The sequence below is a fragment of the Lytechinus variegatus genome, chromosome 16, assembly GCF_018143015.1.
Source record: "Lytechinus variegatus isolate NC3 chromosome 16, Lvar_3.0, whole genome shotgun sequence".
NCBI classification, from domain to species: Eukaryota; Metazoa; Echinodermata; class Echinoidea; order Temnopleuroida; family Toxopneustidae; genus Lytechinus; species Lytechinus variegatus.
In genome coordinates, this window is record NC_054755.1 from 31,380,193 (window position 1) to 31,407,032 (window position 26,840).

At 35.1% G+C, this 26,840-nt stretch overlaps 2 protein-coding genes across 2 annotated transcripts; one reads left to right on the top strand and one right to left on the bottom strand.

Annotated features, from left to right (window-relative positions):
* LOC121429857 (cilia- and flagella-associated protein 300-like) lies at window positions 1-26,801 on the bottom strand. The gene is made up of 7 exons (XM_041627106.1): window positions 26,631-26,801; window positions 20,049-20,130; window positions 19,179-19,251; window positions 18,043-18,209; window positions 1,983-2,155; window positions 1,474-1,540; window positions 1-655 (listed from the first exon to the last, which is right to left on the bottom strand). The coding sequence occupies exons 1-7, from the start codon at window positions 26,741-26,743 to the stop codon at window positions 524-526; spliced, it is 807 nt and encodes a 268-aa protein (XP_041483040.1). The 5' UTR covers window positions 26,744-26,801; the 3' UTR covers window positions 1-523.
* On the top strand, window positions 7,329-9,096 carry LOC121429856. The gene is made up of 2 exons (XM_041627104.1): window positions 7,329-8,472; window positions 8,838-9,096. Exons 1-2 carry the CDS (start codon window positions 7,663-7,665, stop codon window positions 9,042-9,044), a joined length of 1,017 nt encoding a protein of 338 aa, XP_041483038.1. The 5' UTR covers window positions 7,329-7,662; the 3' UTR covers window positions 9,045-9,096.
* Window positions 26,802-26,840: the final 39 nt, after the last annotated feature.

Genomic DNA, 26,840 nt, shown 5'->3' on the forward strand with positions numbered 1-26,840 from the left:
GAAATCTTAAAAAATTTATTTTGCCCAATTGATCGTGAACCTAGCAGTCGTTGAGCATTGCCAGATCAAATTTTATCTATCCCTTGAATCATTACACCAGACAGGGAGGTAGCAACTCTCGTCTTTTAACATCTTCTGGTCTAACTCGGCAGGGGCTAGAACTTCCAAATTTCCCTTTGTGAGGTGGACGCTCTGTTAACTAAGATGGTTGATGCATGTCAGCATCTGCTAAAAGGGAATGAGCCACGATACCATACAGGCAATCATATGCAGGTCGTTATGTAAAGACACCACCCCCATAGAGATGGTGGAGAACACTGGCTTGTCTTCTCAAAGTATGCAAAGGTCTGTCAATAGTCTTTTCCAACCAAATTTCTGATGATAAGACACTACTCCCAAACCAATGATGGACAACGTGTACATATATGTAAGCATCCCTCCATAGGAAATGGACGACGAATCGGCAAAAACTGTTCGTACACTTTCATAACGTTCAATGCTGGAGAACATATGCTGGCTGGGGTTATGTGAAGACACCACTCCCAAAGCGATGGTAGAGAACACCAACATGTCTTTTCAGGGGATCTACGATGAAGTATGCAAAGGTCTGCCGATGATCTTGGTCACAAGGGTAAAACTGGTAATTGTCTTTATCCTACAAAAAAATGAAAATAAAAAAACAACAATTAATTGAAGGAGTAAGAGTCTTTTGTTGTAAGGCACGACTGCATCGCATTCATTATGCAAAGTATTACCTGCTCAGTGTTATAGGAATGTTTGCTCCTATTATGCTGTCATTGTTGAGGGCACTAAATCCAACATAAATAATAATAAATGAATATTTCGGTATGGAGTATTATAATAGATTGAATTTCTTTCTGGAAACCTGTGACCTATAAGATTGATAGATGTGATTCTTCCATAAGTGTTCATAAAGGAGTGTGGAGGAGCCATGGTGTAGTGGTTCTGACTCTCGCCTTGTGAACAGAGGGTCGTGTGTTCGAATCCCACCGCGGTCTGGCGTCCTTTGGCAAGGCGTTAATCCACACTTTGCCACTCTCGACCCAGGTGCTAAATGGGTACCCGGTAGGATGTGAAAGTCATTGTAGCTTGTCCAGTATTGTGTGCGCCTCACAGGCGACTGACTGGAATACTCCCCAGGGAGTGGAGGATGTACACACATTGTGTGCGGGAATGACTGATTGAATCCGATGACCGGGGTAATAATATATCTGTAAAGCGCTTAGAAACGTCGTTCCGATGGATTAAGCGCTATATAAAAGCGGATTATTATTATTATTATTATAAAGACCGACTACCTTGCCTAGAATGAGAGCAGTAATTCACAAGGTTGAATTTGATGTTATTCTGAAGCAGAGCTTCTTAGGCTTTTACCTTGAATACATGGTATATGCATTAAGACATGTTATGGGAGTAGTGAAGCACAAGCTTGATTTAAAAGTCAGAGCTTACCCAGGCTTTCACCTTGAATACATGGGATATGACCCTCAGTTCCTTGGTGGATGAATCCTTTTGGACACTGGCAAATAAAAGGATGATTAGAAAGAAAATAATAATACATGGAATATTGATTAGAAAGTGTAAATGCAGGACTGGGTAACAATTTTGAAGATCAACTATAGCTTTATAAGATAGGGTTTCGGGCAAACCAGCAGAACATAAAGCAAAAGCAGATGAATTCATTTTAATAGTAAGAAATTTCCATGCAAGTCATTGCACTTAATTTTAATCATGATTTATTAAATGCAAGTCTCTCTCTGAACATTATAATTATAAAAATAACAGCAATATTAATATTTATAAAGCGATTTTGACAAAAGTTCCAATGTGCAATACATAATGAAATCAAATTACCATACAATAAGGATAGGCCTCTATCATATTCTGCCTCTGAAAATATATATGATCCATACATGATTTAAAAGCACTTAAAGTTTTAATTAAAGTTTTGTAGAGTTCACCTGACAAGATCTTTGTAGAGTAGTTTAGTGGTATCCAGGTAGGGTGTGATGCTATCCTCATACTGGCACAGAGAACCACCAAGGCATAGATGCTCAAAGAGACGGAAGAGGAACTGCTCCCTCTCCAGCTCAGAGTAGACCTCATAATTATCAGAATCTTCAAGGAGAATCATCTAGAAATGATCAAGAGTTAAAAGAAATAAGGGAGCAATTTTGGACAAATACAAATAAATCGAAATCAATATGTGGAGCGTTGTGGCCCGGTGGATGAGTCTCCAGACTTTGAAACAGAGGGCCGTGGGTTCAAATCCCAGCCATCAGAGCCATGTCATAATTTACATCAGCAAGGAATTGATCTACATTGTGCTGCACTCAACCCAGGTGAGGTAAATGTGTCCTTGCCATGCAGGAATCTATTCCTTGAAACGCGTAACTGCTGCATACGAAGTATAGTGTTAGGGCATTTGGAGGCCATTTTTAATATCAAAATACACATGTATATATCTTTTATCACATACCGGTACATGACATACCAAATGATATTTTGTTATGGTTTTTTTTTTCAACATTACTTCATCATAGATCACAATTTCTTGCATTTTAGTGCTCACTTTCAATTCAGTGAAAATTAATTTCCCCCATTCATATTGTACATAATAGGGTATACAGGGGTCTAGGGCAGCCATTTTGAATATCAAGACAATAATTTTATGTCCAGAATTACTTTTCCAGAGATTATTTCACTCCTGCAACACAATTTCATGCATGTCATAGCCAATGTGTGGGCAATTTTATGATTTTCATTGGTAATTTGCATATTTTGTGCGGCCATATACAGGATTTTGCAAATTTGCATAAAATGCTCAAGGTTACACACGTGGCATCATTCAGAATCGGAATCAGAACCCTCAACCATCGAAAGATATTTTATGTATGAAAAAAAACAAGGTTATGCCTCTTCTGGCCTGGACTAACCCTACAGATTCTTGAAGAAGAACCCTATACTAACACTTTGTGCCAAAATGTATATACATGTACCCAACTTAAAGGACAAGTCCACCCCAACAAAAACTTGATTTGAATAAAAAGAGAAAAATTCAACAAGCATAACACTGAAAATTTCATCAAAATCGGATGTGAAGTAAGTTATGGCATTTTAAAGTTTCGCTTATTTTCAACAAAATAGTTACATGAACGAGCCAGTTATATCCAAATGAGAGAGTTGATGACTCACTATTTCTTTTGCATTTTATTATATGAAATATGAAATATTTTTATTTTCTCGTCATTGTCATGTGAAATGAAGTTTGATTACTCCCTGAACACGTGGAATTCCATTATTTTAACATTTTGTGCTTCAGGAAAGGAGGTCCTAATCGTCAAATTCATAAAAATTGAAATATTGTATAATTCAAACAATAAAAAACAAAAGAAATAGTGAGTGAGTGACATCATCGACTCTCTCATTTGGATGTACCTGGCTCGTTCATATTACTATTTTGTTGAAAATAAGCGAAACTTTGAAATGTCATAACTTTCTTATTTTACATCCGATTTTGATGAAATTTTCAGCATTGTGCTTGTCTGATTTTTCTCTATTGATTCAAATCAACATTTTTCTGAGGTGGACTTGACCTTTAACAGTCATTGTTGTGGTTCTACTGGACTATAAAGTAATTATACAAATTACATTATTAAAGGCACAATGTACAATATACACTACATGCACATGCGTGAATTGAAAGCATTAGTAAAGAGAAGATGGAGAAGGGCATAGGGAGACAGATAAAGAATTTAAGGTATTAAAGCAAGGAAAAAGGATAATTAAATGAGATATCCAGAAAGAACATACAGAGGGTTGGGCCAGGAAGATAAAAAAGTAGTAAAGATTTTTTTTTTTTTAATCATGCATGTATGACTACAAAGAAAAATGCATTGGGTGGTTTTCTGCTAGACCCCGGGAGGGGGGTATTCTGAAGTCTTGTAACTTTCCACTTAAGTTACCCATTTAATGGACCGCTAATGTACCTCCAAATTCGTTATCTGAAAACTCTATTAGGGTTAATTAACTCCCTTTAGACCACTCCCCTACTGAGCCGAATTAACCAATCGAATGTGCTCTTACAACGTAAAATTTTCTACTGTACGCAGTGTTTCTTCACTTTGCTGGCTGCTGCAAGTGCCATGATATTATACAAAGAATTTTTAGCTGAAAAATAATGCTAAAAGTATTTGTATCAGAGATTAGAGGTTTGTTATGTTGTTGAAGTTAACTGTTGTCTTGTCCCTTTCTCTCTCATTTATTGTACCTTAATGCCTTTCTCTTTTTTTCGAACGCGTTCTGATTTTCACATTCACCTACCGTATTTGAATCTATTTGTAGTTTTCTTTTTTACAATATTTTATTTGCCTCTGTCTCGGGGTGCTGATCGGGGGGGGGTTCTTCTTTAACTTAATTCCTACTTATTTTAAAAATATCATACTTTTCATTTATATAAGAAATCTTCTCCAACAAAATGCTGACTTGAATAAAAAGATTTTAGCATCATTTTAAACTAGCACATCAATGATGTAGAGCTCATCCGGCATCTCGCAACAAAATTTAACACAATTTTAATTTCAGCCCAGTTGACACTGTAGTGAATTATATTGGTGACATAAATTGAGGATATAGAATTGAAATTGATGAAGAAATGACATAGAAGCATTTTTGTGATCTATGAATAAATTTCATATGAATTAAGTATTAATAATTATCTAGTCAAAGTTTCTTAACTCTGTGTAGAACCTTGGTGAACCTAATGTAGCTCTCAGATGAAACAAAATTACCAAAGTCAATCAACAAATAAATAAGTAATTTTTGTGAGTTTTGAAAATATATGAATAAATTAGCATATTTAATGAGTTTCAAAATTCTATGTTGAAATTTTGTATCACCACCTCGAGCTATTATATAAAGCAAACAAAATTGAAATTGATCAACAAATGAAGAAGAAAAAACATTTCTTTGTAATTCTGTGTAGAAGTTTGGTGAACCTCATAAAGTTCTACAAAATGGAAGAAGAAAAAAAGTAAAAATCGGTCAACAATTAAAGAAGAAAAAGCATTTTATGTGAATTTTTAAAAATATGCATAAATCAATTTCGCATAAATTAGCATAAAAATTGTTCTAATCAAAATTTCAAAATTCTGTGTAGAAGATTGGTGAACCTCATGAAGCTCTTCCAGATGGAAGAAAAAAATCAAAATCGGTCAACAAATAAAGAAGAAGCATTTTATGTGAATTTTTCAAAATATGTATAAATTAATTTTGCATAAATTAGCATAAAAATTGTTCTAATTAAAATTTCAAAATTCTGTGTAATAGATTGGTGAACCTCATGAAGCTCTTCCAGATGGAAGAACAAAAATCAAAATCGGTCAACAAATAAAGAAGAAGTATTTTCTGTGAATTTTTCAAAATATGCATAAATCAATTTTGCATATATTAGCATCAAATTGTTCTAATCAAAATTTCAAATTCTGTGTAGAAGATTGGTGAACCTCATGAAGCTCTACAGGTTGAAGAAAAAAAATATTGTTCCGCAAATAAAGAACAAGGCATAAGCGATGTTGTGTCTCGCCCACTTGTGAATTTTGTGTTTGTGACAGTATGCAACAGAATTGTATTAGAGGTTTATTTTGGAATAAGTGGGATGTAATAGTTTTTTTTAATATAGTATGCAAAGGGTTTCTTGATAAAATGTTACTGCATTGTCTTTTGCATGTAATGTCATTGTTTATATGGATTATAGATATTTTATGTTGAAGTGAGAAGGTAAAAGTGTTTGTGGTTGTAGCAAGAGAGTCTTGCATATAAACTTTAACGTTGACTTCAAAATGACCTTTGACCTTACCATGTGACCTCCGACTGCAGCATAACACGTAGGTCCCCCAAGTCCATCTACCATCCAAGTTTGGTTGAAAAGTGACTTACGGTTGCAGAGTTAGGAGTCATAAGAGAGTCTTGCATGTAAACTTTGACGTTGACCTGAAAATTGCATTGGACCTCTTATCACAATTATCTTTCCCCACTGGCAAATCCGCTAATTGAGCGCTATGACACTTTTCAGAATACCAAAAGTCTTGTAACTAAAGTCTTTGCGCGGTCATAACGCAACTATTGCAAGTGCGCGCAACGCAACCCTGCCAAATACGGAAAGGGGCACTTAAGTGACTTTTCAGAATACCAAAATGCTAATTGAGCACTAATTGAGCTTTCAGAATATACCGCCCCTGAATTTAATAACACTGAATTTTTTTCTTCTCACCTACATGTATCAATATGTAAAAGAGGGAGTGTGGGCCATGCCCACCCCCAAAAGTTCAAGCACCAAGATAAAATTGAGAAAAAGTAAGAAAGGAAACAAAGAGGAGTGAATTATTATTTTCTAAATATGTTTCTCTCAATCTATCACAAAATAAGCAAAGAGTGTAAATTTTTTGATCGCTCTCTTCCTTCCCTTAAATGACCTTTTTTTTCTTTTTAGAAATCTTTGTCAATACACAATGTTTGGCCCCCTAATTTTGTTCATCATAGCATTGACCCAAGGCTTCAAAATTTGACAAAATCTAGCAAAACGGTGATCAAGTTTACCATTTTTCATGAAAGGACTTGTCTGACATTTTATCTGACAAGTCCCATTTTATCCGACAGTTACCATAGGAACAGTGCCTCTCAGCCAATCAAAATCATGGAAAGATGTCAGATCTGACAACTTGTCGGATGAAAATATTGCTAAAAGGCTCCCCTGCATTTGTGACCATTATTTACTGTTATCCTAATAGTAAAAAATAATTGAATTATATTGCATTGTTCAGAATGGAATATCAGAGATATTCCAAGAGTTCTGTATGGTAGCCTATAGGGTATGCGGAGGATATCAGTCCCTTTTTTCAATATGCTCTCATATTGAACAAGCTACTGACGCAGACAAAAATACACAATAAAAATGCATCGCTAAAAAACTCTTTAGATTACAATATTTGATATCATTATTTAGTATCACAACTATTGTCATGGTCAGTTATCATCATAACTGTTATTACATGTATCATGTTAAAAATCATTATCATTATTATTATAGTTACAGAGACTTTGATCTTTCATTACCATTATCATGGTGGTAATTATAATAAATTTGAATATAATAATAGTAATAATAGAGTAGGTGGCACTATAGTATCATGGTAATATTGGCCATTATTGTCATTTAATGTACAAATATTTAATTGAAATACTTATCAAAGTTTAATACAGAAAAGGTTATAGAAAGTACAAAGTTTAAAAAGCCTTGAAAATGCCTACAACACTGTTGGGGATTAGTCTACAACTGTAGACCCACATCTGCAGTGTGTTGTATCACAGCTGATTTAAGGAGTCTGCATAGCAGACTAGGTCTACTTTCAGGCAACAGCCCACTTCACGAGCCATTCAGTTGGGGATGCCCTCTAAAAAGCAATGAGATTGAACTTTGATCGCATGCATGTGTAGTATTTACTATATATCCAGACTTGACACCCACGACATACATGTTCATGTACTATCAATACAGCTATACATGTACTGCAGGTGAGTAAAGATTTCCCGCAAGTTGATAATTACCTGCTGTAAGAATACTTCTGATAGAGCAAGAACAAAATGGAGCACAACAATGTAACTTGGCAAGTAATTGCTTGTCTTTTGCTTTTGATTATCCTGAATATACCTGGAAATGTCTCTCACTTCATCAGTGAAGAAATCGAGCTATCAACAAATTGCCAAGGGGATGACAGCAATTGTATAGTAGAACACAGAATGGAGACATCAAGAAATAATGACGGAGGACTTGATGTATATGTGGATGAAACGATGAGACTCCCAATCTCTGCACTAACTGAAATTCTTCAGGACATATCTAAAGTTTGTATTGTAAACATAGATACAGACATTTCTAGAGGACTACAAATTGTGGAACGTCCAGGGGCCTTATATCAAGGCCGTCTGCAAATAAAGTGGGATATCATTCCAACAAGCCATGGCTGGGGTATACTAGTACTTCATCTAATGTTGCGAAATCTTGAGTATGGCGATCATCGACACCTCCACTTGGAAGCAAGAACAGATCGCACACTTTACAGGACACCCGTAAAACGATGGTTTCCTGATCTAAAAAAATTGCAAGCACAAGAGGTGTTTCGCAGCACTTCTACCTCTGAGACGACAAAACTTTGGACAACTGCTCCTAATGTTGATACAACGGTAGAAAACATGACTGCATACATGAGTGATGATTTGGTCCAGCACCAGGAGATTCAGACTGGCATATCCACTGTAAAGGACATGATCTGGAACATGACAGTAAAATTGCTGATCGTTCTAGCTGTATTCATTGTCATTAATGTATTGGCCTGGACTATCAATATCATCTACAAATTGCATAAAAGTGATAAAGACAGAAAACATGTATATGTAAGTAAAAGGAAGCAGTTTACTCTGGTCAATAAAGTGGAAAGGAATCTACATGTAATTGTACATAAAGTACCTATCAATACATAAGAGCAATTTACAATTATAGTGACTTTCATCACTGAATAAAAATGTCAGAACAGGGGTCTCGTCGACTTTGTATGATTAATTTTTTCTACTTTTATACCAAGGACAAACACCAAAGCAATGCTAGAATTAACTGCTGCTCAAATAGTGGAAATATTTTGCAGAACTCATCTGGACTTTGTAGGCCGATACTAAAGTGTATAAAGGAACCTATATTTTGAATACATGAAGGAAGATCGATATGTATTTTTTTTTATCTAAATATTTTTTGACCTATACAGGACATAGTATGGAGAGGTGAAGACTTACATGTGTATCCACGGAAACCAAATGAATTCAAACAAGAAGATACTCAACTCAATCAAGAGATGCAACACCTGAAAACCAAAAAGGAACAGGATTTGTTCATACCTTCAAATTACACAATGGAAGCATTTCCTGGAGAGTCAGATAACTTAAACTTTGTCTTCAGATCTAATCCAAGTTAACTGCTTACATGTAAGCTGGTGGGCTAAAATTAAAAGGACAAGTTTTGTAAAATGATCTTTTATAATTATACATGTAAATACATGCTACATATTTTATTCTTCACCCCAAAAGTTTGTAAATATATTCAAAAGATGGAAAAAAATCAATGAACTGGATCAAGAAAAACTTAATGATTGTTTTTCACAATCTGGTGTTATCAAATTTCTACGAAAGGTCAGGACAGAAATGACTTTCAAATGATGGCACTTACACCATGTTAACATAATTATTAATCAGCTTGTGAGAAAGTTATAGGTAAATACAATTTCCTATCCATTTGAAGATGAATTTGCTATATTTTCTGCTACTCTCAAGTCTCTAATAATCTTTTTTTTCAATACACATATAAAGCTAGTCTTGTTTAGATGAAAAGTCCACCTCGACAAAAAGTTGATTTGAATAAAAAAGAAAAAAATGAACAAGCATAACATTGAAAATTTCATCAAAATCGGATGTAAAATAAGAAAATTATGACATTTTTAAGTTTCGCTAAATTTCACATAATAGTTATATGCACATCCCGGTCGATATGTAAATGAGGGAACTGATGACATCACTCACTTTTTCTTTTGAATTTTATTATATGAAATACATGTATATGAAATGTACTCATTTCTCCTCTTATCATGTGAAACAAAGTCTTATTTCTCCCTGAACATGTGAAATTACCGTGGTTTAATATCATACACTGTATGGTTCAGTCAAATTGAAATGTCAAATCTGTAAAAATTGAAATATTATATAATTCAAACAATAAAAAAAAATAGTAAGTGAGGGACATCATCGCATGTGACTAAATTGTGCATAAAACTATTTTGTGAAAAAAAATAAGCAAAACTTTCAAATATCATAACTTTCTTATTTTACATCCGATTCCGATGAAATTTTTAGCATTATGCCTGCCTGATTTTTCTCTGTTAACTTAAATCAACATTTTTCTGAGGTGGACTTGACCTTTAGCCATATCCCTCTTTTGTATAAATTGTAGTCTGCAAGTGCTCACAGACTCAAATTTTACACTTTTACATGTACCTTTCGAGGAAAAAATGTAATTATTATTATTATCATACCATGTCTCGAGTGAAAACAAGACTCCAAACTCTCTACCCTTGTCAAATAATACGCAGCCAGCATCACAGTACTGGTGACTCTAGCCTCACTATCAGACTCTGTGTCATGCAATATGCAAATTGCAAAAAACAAATGTCTAGAGCAAAATTTTTGTTTGCAATTTTATACATGTATGTATCCTGTCTATGTTTCCTGTGTTCTTTCTCCATGCTTTCATTGTGAACAAAATTAACATTTAATGTATGAATGATGTCAAATGAATGACAAATGAGCTGATTAACTGGAAACTGCATGATAAAAATTTGTGCCACAACTAGCCATCAGTAGTTAAACCACAAGTATAGACATGATGGGTGTTTTATAAAGCTATTCGTAAAGTTACGCGAAATCTATGCACGCCTGGAACATGTTCTTACATCATAAATCCATTGAATAGGGATATCACGTACACGTAACGCAAGAAAGGATCATCAGTAATGAAAGTCATTTGTATCTTACATGTACTAACAGCTTTATGAAACACCCACCTGGGCCAGTTTTACAAAGAGTTGTTTGGCTACCAAATAATGCACTCAAAAGACTGCTATTGAAACAACTATACTTACACGATCTTTGTCACTTTGATTTTGCATATGTTCATAAAGATACCAATTTTACAATGGTACTGAATGTTTTAAAAAATGAAATAAAAATGTAGATGTCCCTGTATTTTGTAATTGTGCCTTAATAAACACATTATGCACATTTATGAGTGTGTTGTGGCAATGCCACACATTCAAGGTTACATTGTACATATAATATGTATTTGCAGTACAAAATTACCGGTAATTCAGGATACAAACTATTGGGGAAACAAAAAAAAGCTAGAGGCTACATGTATATAGAGAAGTGAAAAAACATGGGTGATAAATGTATATTATACATGTATGTAATGCTGTATGAAAAGAAATAGCCTTGCCTTTGAAATTATACATTCATTGTGTTTCAGACCGAAAGATGGATATGAGTAGGATACTACTTGTACATGTACATGTAGATTATCCAGCTATTAACAAAAATAAATACAAACACTGACTACTCTTTTGACCAACTGTAAAAAAATATTTATGGCAAGTTAAAATCTCAATTGTTTGAAAATGCATTTTGAATGAGATGAATATTTCTCTTATACATGTCATATAGAGTGTACATTGTAAATACCTACATACCCTGTATTATCTTGTGCTTGCTGGTGGGTGTTTCATAGAGCTGTTCGTAAGAGCGACTTTATGAACGACTGGTGATCCTTTCTTGTGGTAAACAGTATATTCATTGACGATGGTTTAGCGCGTAAGAAAGGTTCACCAGTCATTCTTAAAGTCGCTCTTATTTAACTTACGAACAGCTTTATGAAACGACCCCCTGGTATAAACTTCTTTAATAATGCTACATGTAATCAGAATAATACACCTTGAGTATTTCAAAAGAAATTGGCACTTAAGAATTGCTATTCCATCAGCTTCCAAACTGACAGGAAACAGTGACAGTTCTAAATCAGTAGGAACCACTTGAGCTTCGTTTTCAAATGTTGGCATCCTTTGCCAATTACTTTTACAAAAAACATTTACCCGGTAATGCAAAATGTGCAATTGCTTCCTCATGCTTGATGGTATTGAATGGAAAGATGAAATCTGAAGTTTGAAAAGCAAATTGTGCATTTTGGTTTCATACAGGAGAGATAATTCATCCTGTGTTTTCATGTACATGTACATGTACATACAGTAGATTATCATCTATAAAACTGTAAAATGCATACCGTAGCTATGTAAATGTACCGGTATATATGTACTTATGGTATATACATGTAATGAATTGTATTGTGTACATCACTTTGTCATGTTTGTGCAGGAACGTCCATAGCACCACATCGTTGGAGAAACGCCCTTACACAATGCCCTAATATGCGTGCAACTTAAAAGGATGCTCCAGGCCGAGAATATTTATATACATGTAGATCTTGATAAATAGCGTAAGATTCACAGAGCAAAATGCTAGCAATTTCATCCAAATTGGATCACAAATAAAATAAACAAAGTTATTGAAGATTTAGGTTAAAAGCAATATTTTGTGAAAACAGTTATGCATGTCGTTATGAATATTCATTAGGTGGGCTGATGATGTAACATCCCCACATTCGTTTTTCTTATGTTATTACATGAAATCATAATTGTTTCATTTTTTTTCATACATGTGTAAATGATGCATCTCCCTTATGATGAATTAAGTTGCAGCAATAAATAATAACTACACTTTTGTTGTTAATCCAATTGTTTCAATATTTCTTTGTATAAAAATTTGGAATAAACCTAATTTCATAATAAAATGCAAAAAAAAGAGGGGATATAACATCATCAGCCCACCTGATAAATATTCATGAAGACATGCCTGGAACTGTTCACCGGAATAACGCAAATCTTTAGAATTCAATAACTTTGTTTTCTGTTCTTCCATTTTGATCAATTTTTCAGCATTTTGCTCTATGAATTTTACTCTACTTATTGAAATATAAATAAAATCTTCGCTTGGAGCATTCCTTTATGGGCTTTTCTGCGCAAAGCGCAAAAATATGGTGTTAAGGGCATTCCTGCAACGACACGACAACTTGATGTTGAAAACGAAATGTATAGTCTTGTCCTTTTGAATGTGAAATATGCAGACATTGTATGGTATTACATGTACCTTACTGAAATATTGACATTTTTTCTTTAGGTTGGGCATGGTTTATGTTATTAGTACTACTTTGTCTATGTAATTACCCTGTTCATGTGTGTACAATGTAATAGCCCAAACTCACAAAGGTGGTTTTGAATCCATAGTTTCAACCAATATGATGCTCTCAAATTCAGCACATGTATGAAAATGCTACCAATAAATGAATGCACCCTTGTGCCACAAGGAGCCCAGGTGATGCTTTTTAGAATAGTTAACTGTATTAATAAGTCTAGTAATTATGGTAATAAGCATCCATTTGGCATGCTGTGAAAAAGGAATGTTCATTACTGGGTGCCTTCTCAATGTCCATACTGAATTGGTAATAAGAATAGCTAGATTACATAGTGCTTTTTGCCTGAGGATACAAAGCGCTGCAGACAGGTATTATTACTGCAGTTTCAGCTGTACTGCCTACATGTATATAGGCACTCAAAAAGGAAAGTCTTCTTCCTGTGTTCCCATTCACCTCACCCGTGTTGAGTGCAGCACAATGTGGGCAAATTTATTGCTGAAGGAAATCAAGACATGGCTTGGAATTGAACCCACTTCCCTCAGATTATTATTAACGCATAAGCAACGCAAAAAATCTGCAACCATGGTTTCAATCCAGATTCGAAGCTATTTTTTGTGAATTTGTACCTACATGTATTATCTTTCGACCATGTAGACCAGGGGCCTGCATGCAGATAAGTTACCATCAGGCTGAGTTCTTTGGAATTTAATATAACACCTGTGGAAAGCAATGTGGAGGTTATCACATAACTGAGTAAATATTTATTGTTGATAATTGGATTCTTGGATTTGTAAAAAGTTCATGATTTGTACAAAGTTAATGTAAGTTTTTGTAAATTCAGTCCCTTGTACTGGGAGAGGTACAAAATATGTATTATATCACAAAAGCATTTTCAAGTAGTACATGAAGTAGTACAAGTAGTACATGTACAATGTTTGCAGCTGTATGAAGATTTGTAAAAATGTCAAAACTAAATGAAACATGTGTTACAGTGCTTGTATTAAAACGCAGTAGCAATTTACATGTATTAGCCTTATTTTGAAGGCCATTGCATCATGTCGCATTGAGCTATTAAAGTTTAGATTTTCAAATTCAAAGTCTGTTGGCTGTGCTTAGTGTCATCTATTGTATGTAGTCCAATGCACACAGTATTGTTTACTTCAGAACAATGTACGTAGTACAAAACTCATGCTGGGTCATCCTGTAAAGTAAAAAGTAGTAATCCTGAAGCTCAAAAGTTATAATTCTGTGATAAAAGTGAAAACATGCATTTCATCCTCTACACTGACTAATACTTGTCTTAAACACTAAAAATTATATTAAATATAGGCCTACTTGTAAAAAAAGGAATCCTCCCTGTTAAGACTCAGAATCATGACTCCGCTTTGGCACAAGTCCATGATATTTCAGTCAAAGAAGAAATCACCACACGATTGAATCAGTATTCAAGAAACAAATGAGATGATAGCATGAGGACCGGTGTGAACACAGAGACATGATCATGCACATTTAAAGGCCAAGTCCATTCCAGCAAAATGTTGATTTGAATACAAAGAGAAAAATCAAACTAGCGTAACACTGAAAATTTCATCGAAATCGGATGTAAAATAAGAAAGTTATGGCATTTAAGTTTCCCTTATTTTTCACAAAACAGTGATATGCACAACTCAGTGACGTGCAAATGAGTTGCTCGATGATGTCCATCACTCACTATTTCTTTTGTTTTTTATTGTTTGAATTATACAATATTTCATTTTTTATAAATTTGACATGGACCGACTTGACTGAACTTATCAAACAATGGTAATTGCACATGTTCAGGAAGGAATTAATCATTATTTCACTTGACAATGAGGAGAAAATTATAATATTTCATAAAATGAAATACAAAAGAAATAGTGAGTGGATGATGTCATCAGTCTCCTCATTTGCATACCGTCCAGGATGTGCATATGACTGTTTTGTGGAATTTAGACATTTAAAATGTCATAATACTTTCTCGTTTTACATCCGATTTTGATTTTCAGTGTGATGCTTGTTGGATTTTTCTCTTTTCATTCAAACAAAGTTGTTGTTGGTGCGGACTTGTCCTTTAATGAGCATTATGGAAAGCCTTCAGATGAGTTCGCCACTGCACAATGTATTAATACATGTGCGTGTTCCATGGGTATACCAAAATTGTAATGTAGGTCACATGCGTAATGGTGTAAATTGACGTGAAAATAATAACAATTACGACTTTTTCTTTATAATAGTTGGCAGCTCTGCAGAGCTCATATGTATAAAGTTAAGAAGTAAAGATTCAAACTGTCTGTGCTAGGGCTCTGTGGTCATTAAAAACCAACCCCTATTCATCATTTCAAAATTTGGTTTACATGTGCGTCTCCATCATTTTAACAGAGTCACTGTAGATATATTTTGACACTCATGACGAAAATCTTATGTTTAAGAGCAGTATACCCCAAGTTTCCCTTATCATCAAATCTCTTCTCAAAACCCTATTGCCCTCAAGCATGAAATTTAAGTATAGAAACACCTGTTTCTTGACCTCGGTCCGAAGATAATACACCCCAGCATCAACAGTCACAGCAGGGGGCCACACACGATGGATTGCAATGTGTGTTCTGGTGAGTGCATGGAGTTCCATGTATACACGCATTGATAGAAACTTTTTTCTTCCTTTCTTTTTCTTTCTTTCTTTCTCTCTCTCTTCCTTCCTTCCTTCCTTTCTTTCTTTCGTTAAGACTGTATCGTTGCGCGAGTGAACGGCATGCATCCCATATTTTCTTGCTGTACGGACAGAAACTAGATGGGATGCATCGCGGTCCTTGCATGCTAAGCATACCATAATTTTTATTCCGCATACTTTCCTTATTTCGAGGTCGATTTTCTTCGTTCGAAATTGAAAATGGACTAGTATTGGATGTCTGAATGTATTATGCCTTTGAAAACGTGATTAATATCGAATACAATAATTTCATTCCGAAGATCCTTCTACAGGCAGACAAGTCTTACGTAATAGCACAGCTGTTGTTTATCATTTCGTCCTTGGCTCAACGCTCGTTTACATGTAGCTGGCCCGTGGTGGTGAAATCGAGACAAGGGGATTACCTGGCCAAGATGGGTTTATCAGGGTTGGAAAAGTTGTTTGAGATTTCCCAAACGCCAAACGGGGTATGCGACCGCAGTTTGCAGTCCGAAGCGAGGTCGAGAATCAAACGGGAAATTTTCGTAATGGTAAACCTTACCTTTTATAGCAGGTTTCCAAGAATGAGAATTTTCATCAGCAGAACAAAGCAAACTTTAATATACATGTACCTGTACATGTACATTAGATAGTGCTTTTTACTAATGTTACATACAATAAAAGATATAAAAAGAGAAAAACAGAGTGATGGTTTCATTTTTTTATGTGGCCATTATATAGATGAAATAAACTTGCCTGAGTATAAACACAGTGTTTATTTAAATTCTAGACAAGATTTATCCTTCAGCAACCCCATTAACTTTGGAAGTTATAAAATTTACACAACTTTGGCAATGATGAGGCAGTGGCATATAAAAACTATACTGTATTTGTAACTAAAAAAAAACATTGAAAAATCATTTGCCCATATACATGTAGTGAAAAATTCCATAATACCTGGGTCAATTTGAAAGGAGAAATACCAAGTTTGATATTCTTTCAGCCAACAGATAGAGATTACTGAGATGCCAACAACTTTTGAAAATTGGAATTAGGGAAGATTTCTAACATCCACTGAATAATGTGCGCATTCCAGACATCTAGTAATCCACCCTTGTGGCAGTGGTCCAGGGCCTACCTTATGGGGTCATTCCATGATCTTGCAACTACTTGGCAAACCTGCAGGTCTTTTCTCAGAGATATGAAGGAATCAGTATTCTGGCGGATGATGAGGATATGCCCAACATGCTCCCGGGCCTTCCTATTGGTTAGAGGGGCTCCCACTTGGAACGAACAGTGATTTTGATTGTTAGCCTCCAAAAAGTTGGGCAGGAACTTAGAGAGATACATGTATTGCAGGGAAAAGGGAATGCTCAGAATACCAATTTGTGACAATCATAGCAAAATGACATAATTTATGAAAAGGTTATGAGTGTTCCAGAATACCATCCCATGTTACGCTCATACCACCAATGCAGGCCATGCATGCTTCATGCTTTCCTCATGATTCAAAATTGGCCATTTCACACTGCTCATGCAAATCTGAAGCCCGCCCTTACCCCATCCTAACAATGCTGTTGCAATACCGCTTCTGATTTCAACCAAGATCCTATCCCGCCCTCCACCAATCTACTGATTGAGATGGATCAGGATTTCAGATCAGTGTAATGAAACAGCCCCTTTTAGGCCCTAAAAGCTCTGGGTTTCTAGATGCTTTTTGAAGAAATTAAAGTCTTAAATTTGAGAAAGTTAGTTATCGTATGAAACAGTCCCTATAAACTTTCAAAGTTATTATGGCAATTCAACAAATACAACCCAACATGGCACAAGTTGATTAACATTGGTCATATGACCTGAAACTCACACAGAATGTTCACTGATGGACATAAGTATGTCCAAGTTTCATGAACCAGATCCATAAACTTTCCAAGATATGATGGAAATCAACAAATACCCTGAATATGACCAAAGTTCATTGACCCTAAATGACCTTTGACCTTTTTCATGTGATCTGAAACTCGGTCAGGATGTTCAGTAATACTTGATAACCATTATGTCCTAGTTTCGTGAACTCGGTCCTTATACTTATGACATTTCATAAACTTAACCTTTAGCTAAGATTTGATGTTGACGATGCTGCCATCACCGTCGGAAAAGCGGCACCTATCAAGTCTCGCTCTGCTATGCAGACGAGACAATAAAATAAAATGATAATTTCAATTTTGTTTTTATAGTAATTTTCAACCGTTATGACTCTACGTATAGCCTCTCCCAACTCACTAAAACAATAGGACTGTGCTTGGTTTAGAAGTTCATACCATTTAGATTTGTATGATATTCAAGGTTTTTTATCTTTGCTTTTTTTAATTAAATGGGAGCCAAACTACATGTATCTGACCCTCTTTTAGAATCATCCCCAAACCCAACACCCACACACCTTTCTGACTTCATCCGATATCGTGAAATCCTCGTAAAACTCATCAAAGCACTTGACAATGCGGCCACCTTCTCTCACAAGCTCCTCCCCCTCTAAACGATCAAAGAAGGTCATCGAGGTCACAGAACAAGGAACTTGCACAACCTCCACCTTCTCTGCTGCGAATCCTGCAGTAAGTTAACAAAGCATGAAGACCAGTGAAAAACAAGCAGGGACTTCAGGCAATTATCCCGCAATACTAATTAAATAGACACCATTAATTAATGAAAAAAAATCCAAAAAAATCCACCCTCAGATTATTTTTATGTCTACAGTTCATAATATGTTTAATTTTTAATTGGTGGGCTTCAAAGCAGCCCCTACAAAAAATTTAAAAAATTAATTTCAACACTGATAATTAACGTCTTAATTTGCTTACATGTAATTAAGACATTAATGCTGCCATGAAGTATATCAATATTCTTGTTAATAATGAGAAAAAAAACTAACATTCATGAACATACACACGGGGGGGGGGGGTGTAAGGAAGGTAGCTGCCCCCCCCAAAAAATAATATGATTTCAATGTGTTTAAAAAAAAAAATTATAAGTGTCTTGCCCCCCCCCCCCCCCCGCAAAAAATTCTTTGTGTGGCCATGCTACTATTCAATAGGGTGTAATATGCGTATGAAATTACCAGTTCAGTCAATGGAAACACTATTTGGTACCCAAACTATTTGCCTCAACTGAACTGCACACAGAATGTGATCCCTCCCTTGCCAAGGTACGGTTGCTACGATATCACAATGTAGTGATCAACTGCAAAACTTCCATTAGCCAAGTACGGTTTCTGTTTCATGTCAATTCGGTTCAATAGACTGACCATCAATCCTAACTGTTTCAAAATCCAGATTTACAAATACAATAGATCATAATAACTTATGAAATATGGCCTAGACTTGAAATCAAACTCATATTTCCATAAGATAAGGCCACCATGGGATCACTTGCACAAAAACATTTGCACCAAAATACCTGAATTTTCTTTGGTGAAAAGTAACAGTGACCACGTTCGTTGATCATGCTTCTTTCTTAAAAAATAAACTTTTGACATTCAAAACAGTGTCGAGAATATGAAATTAAAAAATGAATACTCACCAGGAGGACCCCAAGATCCACTGTCTGATAGTGTACCTAGGGTTGCCATGACAACGGGGTCTTTGAAGAAATCCTAGTGTAAATGAATGATATTAAAAACAAAACCAACTTATGCTACTTTGCTTTTAATGTTTGTACATGTAATAAGATATATTAAAATTCTATGTAAATACAGTCTTAGCCTATCTTTTTAGCAAATCAGCATAGCTTGTTTTCCTTGGAAACTGTCCATGAAGACTATCCGCTCATAAAGATCACTTTTTTACTCCTTCGCTGGTCGTAATACCATAGTCTGTACCTCAACCAAAAATATCTAAATACAATGGCCCATTGTAAATATTCCAGGAATTCTCCATGACTTATGACTTATGACTTATGAATGAAAAATGAAATTAAAAAATGAAACGAAACTGAAATTAATAAATGTAAAAAAAAAATTGAACATCTAAATACAAAATGACTAGTGGGTCTATGAGTAGAAATAAACATGTATTAACATAGAGCAAAAGATCTAGACCATAATCACATCTCTATTTGTATTCTACTGGGTATTTTTGTGTGTGGACAATTGTTTTCTTGTCATTTTCAGGAGGAAGAGATTGGTAGATGGGAGGGGGGGGGAGGGCTATGAAATTATTGTACAGGAAAATGCTCTCCATGAGTAGTAAAAACTTTATGTCGACTCTTATCCTATTTTACTTTTTTGAAGAAGTAGGCCCCTCTGGTAAATCTTGGATCTTCATCTGGATAGGGGGATGATTTTTTTCTATTTCATTTTCTTTCAAATTACTTCTACACTTTTATGAAAAAAGTGACTTGGAGATGCTAATTTAGTTTAGATAGTTAAGAGATAGAGTAGTCTGTACTTACCAAAATAAAGTCATCCTTCTGATAAGCTTGAAATAGTTGGTCATAGCTGAAATACTGCACAAACATCCGACCCTTCATTCCCCTGAAAATTACAAAGAAATCTTTGTGACTCAACAATTTCATCCCTATTGAAACTATGGCTAAACACAAAGAATCTGTTGGGCACTCACACCCCCCCCCTGACAATTATTGGAATAACAAAAATGAAATAAATATCAAATTAATAAATAAGTAAATAATGTGAAAATTTGTGCCAAACAGAAATAATTTCATTATTCCAGATTTTAGTAAAAACACAGGGAAATGGCAATCTCAACACACATCCACAAATAAGAATTTGAAATCTGTCTCTTAAGACTTTTTATTTTTTTTCATATAAACTTGTTTACTGTCAAAAAAAATCTGTCCATACATCCCATACATTAGTTAAAAACCAATTGAAATATTTTATCAAGTTATTTCTCATAATACGATACCCGGTACTTGTATTGTTACATCTCTGGGAAGTTCTAATTTAGTAAGTATGAAAATGTTATACCACGAAAAGTCTCAAAAATTTAGTTTAAATACTTTTCAGTAAAAAGTCAGTTAAATAAAAAAAAATATTACGTATGGTATGTACCACTAACGGATCCAGGGGGGCATGGCCAGCCTGTGCCCCCCCCCCCCTTCAGAAGCAAAACTGACATTTGTAATGTAAAAATGGCGTTGAAACAGAAGTGTGCCCCCCCTTTTTTTGCTTGTTGAATTTTTGGAGGGACAAAATCTCCTTAATTTTTGGTTAAAAACTTCTTTTTTGGTTGTTAAATTTTTCCATGTAAAAATGTGCCCCTCCCCCTTTCTGGAAAATCCTGGATAAGCACAATGTCAATGGGGAGATTTGTTGAATGGAGAAAAAACAAATTTCAAGAGTGCTCTAAAAAGTGATAATACTTCATTACCTTTTCTTTAGTTTTTAAAGACTGATTTGTTATAAATACTGATTAATGAAAACATTCAAAGTGAAGAAAATAATGTGAAAATTGAAAAATATGAAGAAAAAATTAAAACAATAGAAATGCATGAAAACATGAAAAACAAGAAAACAAAATTGTTGAAATGGCTATTTTTTCTTTTCATTCATATTAAATGTCTCAATAGAACATTTTAAAAGAAAAAAAAAGCTTTTGTTATTTCCATAGACCTATATTGAATTATTTTAATTTTTGAAATTATGGGGAAGAGTGCACTTGTGTGCGTTCTCTATGAATGAGGACAAAATACAAGGCAAAATGACCCATACGTGACATGCTATTAATTTGTTTAATTAGAGTCTGTAATTAGAGGGGTTTGGCTTATGACATGAAACTTGCCTTAGAGTTAGAGCCTTGTGACTTCTGTCACACTAAGTAAGTTACAAGTTGTCAAATGAAATACTTCCAGAGCAGAGATTTCTAAACTTGAAGAAATGTTTTGAAAATTGTCTTTTTTATGTGTGTCCCATAGCCATAGGTACGACTAACAGCACATCTTTTCTCTCTAAAACTGAGGTCAAGACAAGGTCATATGTCACCATTTTTTGCATGATTATTCTTCTCCCAGACTGAGTCTACTTGGCATCATGAGGGTCATAGTCATTCAACAGTCACTGTTTTTAAGGGTCATTAAAGCCTCTGAAATGTCCCATACATAACAGTAACACACGTAAATTCTTGGACAGAAAATCATTTTATTTTTAAAGATTTACTTTAATGTAACGTCGTTAGGAGTTAGGTATATCAATCGATATCAATTGTCCAAAATTACCATGGCCTTGGACCATGATAATGCCTATTTTTTCTGAAAATTTTAAAACACTCTTTAAAGTCAAGGAGTGGTATTCTGAGGTCATTTTATCTTTAAAATATTTCATTTTATCTCTTAAAATTAAATTGGTATTCTGAGATGACTTTTTATCTCTCAGATAAAATTTACAATTTTATCTTGCGTATACATTTTAACTTGCGTATGTATAGATAAGGGCAAGTCCAAGAATTCGCGCGCGTTACGTATGGGACATTTCAGAGGCTTTAATGACCTGAAAAATAGTGTTAAATGACTTTGATTAGATTGAATACCCTCATGATGGTAGACATCTAGGAGAAGAATAATCATGCAAAAAATTGTGACATATGACCTTGATCTTGACCTTTTAGAGCGAAAAGATGCGCCGTTATGTATGGGACGCAGAGAAAAGACAATTTTTAAAACATTAGTTTCAAGTTGAGAATTCTCTGAAAGTATTTCACTTGACAACTTGAAACTTAGTGTGATAGAAGTCTCAATACTATAGTATATTTATGGCAAGTTTCATGTCATAAGCCAAATCCCTCTAATTACAGACTCTAATTAAACAAATTAATGACATGTTACGTATGGGACAGTTACGTATGGGACATTTTGTCCCCATAGCGAAAGTACACAATTTTCCCCATAATTCAAAAAATTGAAATAATTTTAAATATGGAAATAACAAGAGTTTCTTTCTTTTTAAATGTTCTACTGAGACATATTTGATATCACTGAAGGGGAAATTAGCCATTTTAACCTTTTTATTCCTTGTTTTTCATGGTTTTATGAATTTCTTATGTATTTCTATTGTTTTTATTTTTTCATATTTTTCCATTTTCACATTTTTGGGGGCTTCATGTGTATTCATTAATCAGTATTCATAACAAATCAGTGTTTGAAAACTAAAGAAAAGGTAAATAATCAGTTTTTAGAGCACTCTTCAAATTTGTTTTTCTCCATTCACTTTGTACACAAATCTCCCCATTGACATTGCGTGTAAATGTCCCATACGTAACATGTTGTCCCATACGTAACAATTTTTTAATCAACTTTTAATTAAAAAGTAAACTCTATTTTTGAAACTTTTTGTGGTATAACATTTTCATACTTAATAAATTAGAACTTCCCAGAGATGCAACAATACAAGTATTGTATTAAGAGAAATAACTTAAAAAAACATCATCAAAATGTTACGTAAAGGGACATTCCATCCTTGGACAAGACCTGATTTGCATAATTAATTAGATGACACCACTTTTTTCTGCCAAAAGTAATAAGATGTAAGGGGGTCCATGTCCCACCTATGACTGAATCTCAGAAGTTTTGTTTTCATTTTCTATGAATTTTTATAATTGTCCCATACGTAACGCCCATTTTACTGATTATGCAAATTAGGTGCCCCAAATTAGCATAAATATGCATATTATCAAATTTTTCTTTATGAAATTTTAAAATTCCACATTTGGGCTTTCTTACCCCACCAAAGATAACTTCTTAAATTAAAGATTAAATTTTGCCTTCCAGGGTGACCTTTTCTTGGACTTGCCCGTAATACGCACAGAACAGTGCCTGCATAGACATACTCATCGCGTATCTGGGTATTGCAACGCGGATGTGCTTGCGCCCAAGTTACTTTGAAGAAAAAAATAACATAAAATTAAAAGAGGGTAGGGATTATTTTATCTCCCGCAACGTTGATTTCACCAATATTTCTAGGTGAATTAACCCCAAATGTTTACATGAAAATGAAGAAAAATTATATATTTATTGAGAATATTAAACACCTTAACGTTATTCCTGTACAATCAGAAAGTATTTCATAAGACATGTAAGACTTGTCTTGACTAATAATATTGTCTTTGAAATGATGCTTGAAAAGATGCGATATAGACTTCGAAAAAAAGATGAGAGTTTACTATTGTCCTTTTTGTTAAAAAGAAATCTCTGTAAAGACGCGCAAGCGTATAGTGCGAGCGTATTTGAAGTCAATAAATTGACGCAATATCACCCCTTTGCCTAGACCAAAAGCTTCGGTCTCTGTTATGTTGGTTGTTCAGCTGAACTCCGTTGGCTTCACTCACCAAATACAGAGACCGAAGTTCTAGCGCGATCTGTACAGGGACTCAATGGCCATATGTTTATGTACTTAAGATCGGATAAAACGGGGAAGTGAATTTGCGCGACAGCTGAGGTAAGTCACTGTTTTTGTCCCTTTTAACTTGATTTTTCTCCGTTTTTTGGCTATTAATGCCAAGAGGGGATATTAATTTGCATTTTGGTTGCATTAATTTTCAAATTTTTTATTCATTAAAGACAAAAATTGAAGAGCCCCGACGGGGGGATTTTGCATTGCAAGTCCCCTAATGGTGGGTGCACGATAGCGAGCCGTCTGTGTATGAGGAGAAATTTTAAAAAAAAAATGTTATAAAACTCCTCGAAACAGACGGCTGCCAGCTGTCTACCCTTTGCCACACCTGCACCTCCTGGCAGAATGGATTTCAATTGGTTGAGTGACACAACACACGAGAGAGCTATAAAAGCGCGTTTCTAGTTCTACATGTTGTAATTGGATATTGATTAAAAAGTAGGTGTGTCTTACAGAGATAAAATCAAGATAAAAATTGTTCTCAGAATACCAATTCAGAGAGATTGAAGGGTATTTTATCTCACTGATTTTAACGGAGATAAAATATTTTATTTCATCTGAGATAAAATGGATCTCAGAATACCACCCAAGACTATTTGGGGAGGCGGGGCGGCTAGCTAGGACAGGAGCAGGAGCCTCCTGGCAAGTAGTAACCCAGGCCAGGGCGCGCGTTTCCGTTTTACACCCTGGCGAAGGCATTTTCCGGAAAAGTAGCCAAAAAGCGACTAGTGAAGAGTCTACACACGTCGCTGGTTGCATGCAGCGTGCGACACAGGCGAGTCCACCACCGCATGCAATTTGCACAGTTACTGATCAGAGCACAGAGTTCCTCGGCACTTCATGTACAGAGAGAGCGGCAGTCAGGAGTGAAATCAATATCCATCTCTATGATTGAAATCTGAACATGCTTTTGCAGTCGCGTTGTTTATGATAGTTTTTTTTTTCTAAGAATAAATTAAAATGAATAGAATGACAGACAAAATCAAAATAAACAGATACTTATAATGGAAAGACAAATTGAAGTTTGATGGATTGATACACTTAGAAGCTGCCGTAAGATAGATATAGAAGACTGATAAATAGATAGAGACAAGATAGAAAGATAGATAGAAATAGAGAGAGAGAGAGAGAGAGGTGGATAGATAGATAGAAAGAGAGAGAAAGAGGGAGAGATGGATGAATAGATAGATAAATAGAGAGGGGGGGGAGACAGAGAGGTCGATATATAGAGGGAGAGGGGGAGAGAGAGAGAGACGTTATAGATAGAAATATGGACGAACAAAGAGAAAGAGAGAAAAAAGACAGACAGATGCTAGAGAAGGAGAGATAGAGAATTTGAGAGACAGATAGATAGATGTTAGATAGATAGAAAGATAAAGAATGAGAGAGACAGGATAGACAAATTAACAGATAGATAGATACATAGATAGATAGATAGAAATATAGAAAGACAGACAGATGGATAGATAGAGGATTTGAGAGATAGATAGATGAGAGATAGATAAAGAGGGAGAGAGACAAAGAATATTAACAATTTAACAGATAGATAGATACTCTAGGTTAAAAATATAGATAGATAGATAGAGAGAATGAGAGAAAGACAGACAGATGAATAGATAGAGAGAGAGAGATAGATATTAATAGATAAAGAATGAGAGAGACAGAGAAGATTATTAACAAATTAACAGATAGATATATACTCTAGTTAAAAAAATAGATAGATAAATAGAGGGAGAGAAATAGAGAAAGACAGACAGATGGATAGATAGATGGATAGAGAGATAGATAGAGAATTTGAGAGATAGATGTTAAATAGATTTAAAAGTGAGAGAGACAGAGATTATTAACAGATAGATACTGAAGTTAAAAAATAGATAGATGAATAGATAGAGAGAAATAAAGAAAGACAGACAGATGGATAGATAGATAGGGAGAGAGGGAGAGAATTTGAGAGATAGATAGATGTTAAATAGATAAAGAATGAGACAGGGAAGATTATCAACAAATTAACAGATAGATAGATACTGTAGTTACAAAAATAGATAGAAGATAGATAGATAGATGGATGGGGGAGAGAACTTGAGAGATGGAGATATGTTATAGATATATGGACGGAAAAAGAGAAATAGAGAAAAAGACAGACAGATGGATAGATAGAGAATTTGAGATAGATAGATGTTAGATAAAGAATGAGAGAGACAGAGAAGATTATTAGATAGATACTGCAGTTACATAGATAGATAGAGATAGAATTTGAGAGATAGATATATAGACAGATAGAGAGAAAGACAGACATCAGCAAATCGGCAAGGCAAATGATCAAGGCAAACATTCGTATTGAACCTGGAAAGTATAAGCTCTGCGGATAACTTCGGTGCGGACTTTGGATCGCGCGCCCAGCTGATAATGTAAACAGACGTAGACTCTTCACTAGTCGCTTTTTGGCTACTTTTCCGGAAAATGCCTTCGCCAGGGTGTAAAACGGAAACTCGCGGCCAGGGCGCTCCCTGGGTTACCTGGCCTGGCTAGGTGCTGCCCGGCCGGAGGCTAGGGCCTAGGCTCGGCCTCGGGGGAGTGCGGCGCAGGCTAGTGCTAGCCCGAGAAAGACGCGACGAGGATATCCTTACCATTTCATCAGCAAATCTTGCACCTCACTGTTCTTTAAAGACGCACATATCCTATCCAGCTCCCTAAACTGAAACTTATTGTCCTTCTGTGCACCTCCGGAACTTGTAGCCATACTTAGTTAGACGAGAAATCGAATGAATTCGAACTTGAACTTCTAGTTGAAGTTGAACTTCGTACCGATTATGCAGCTATTGCGAGCGCCACCTACT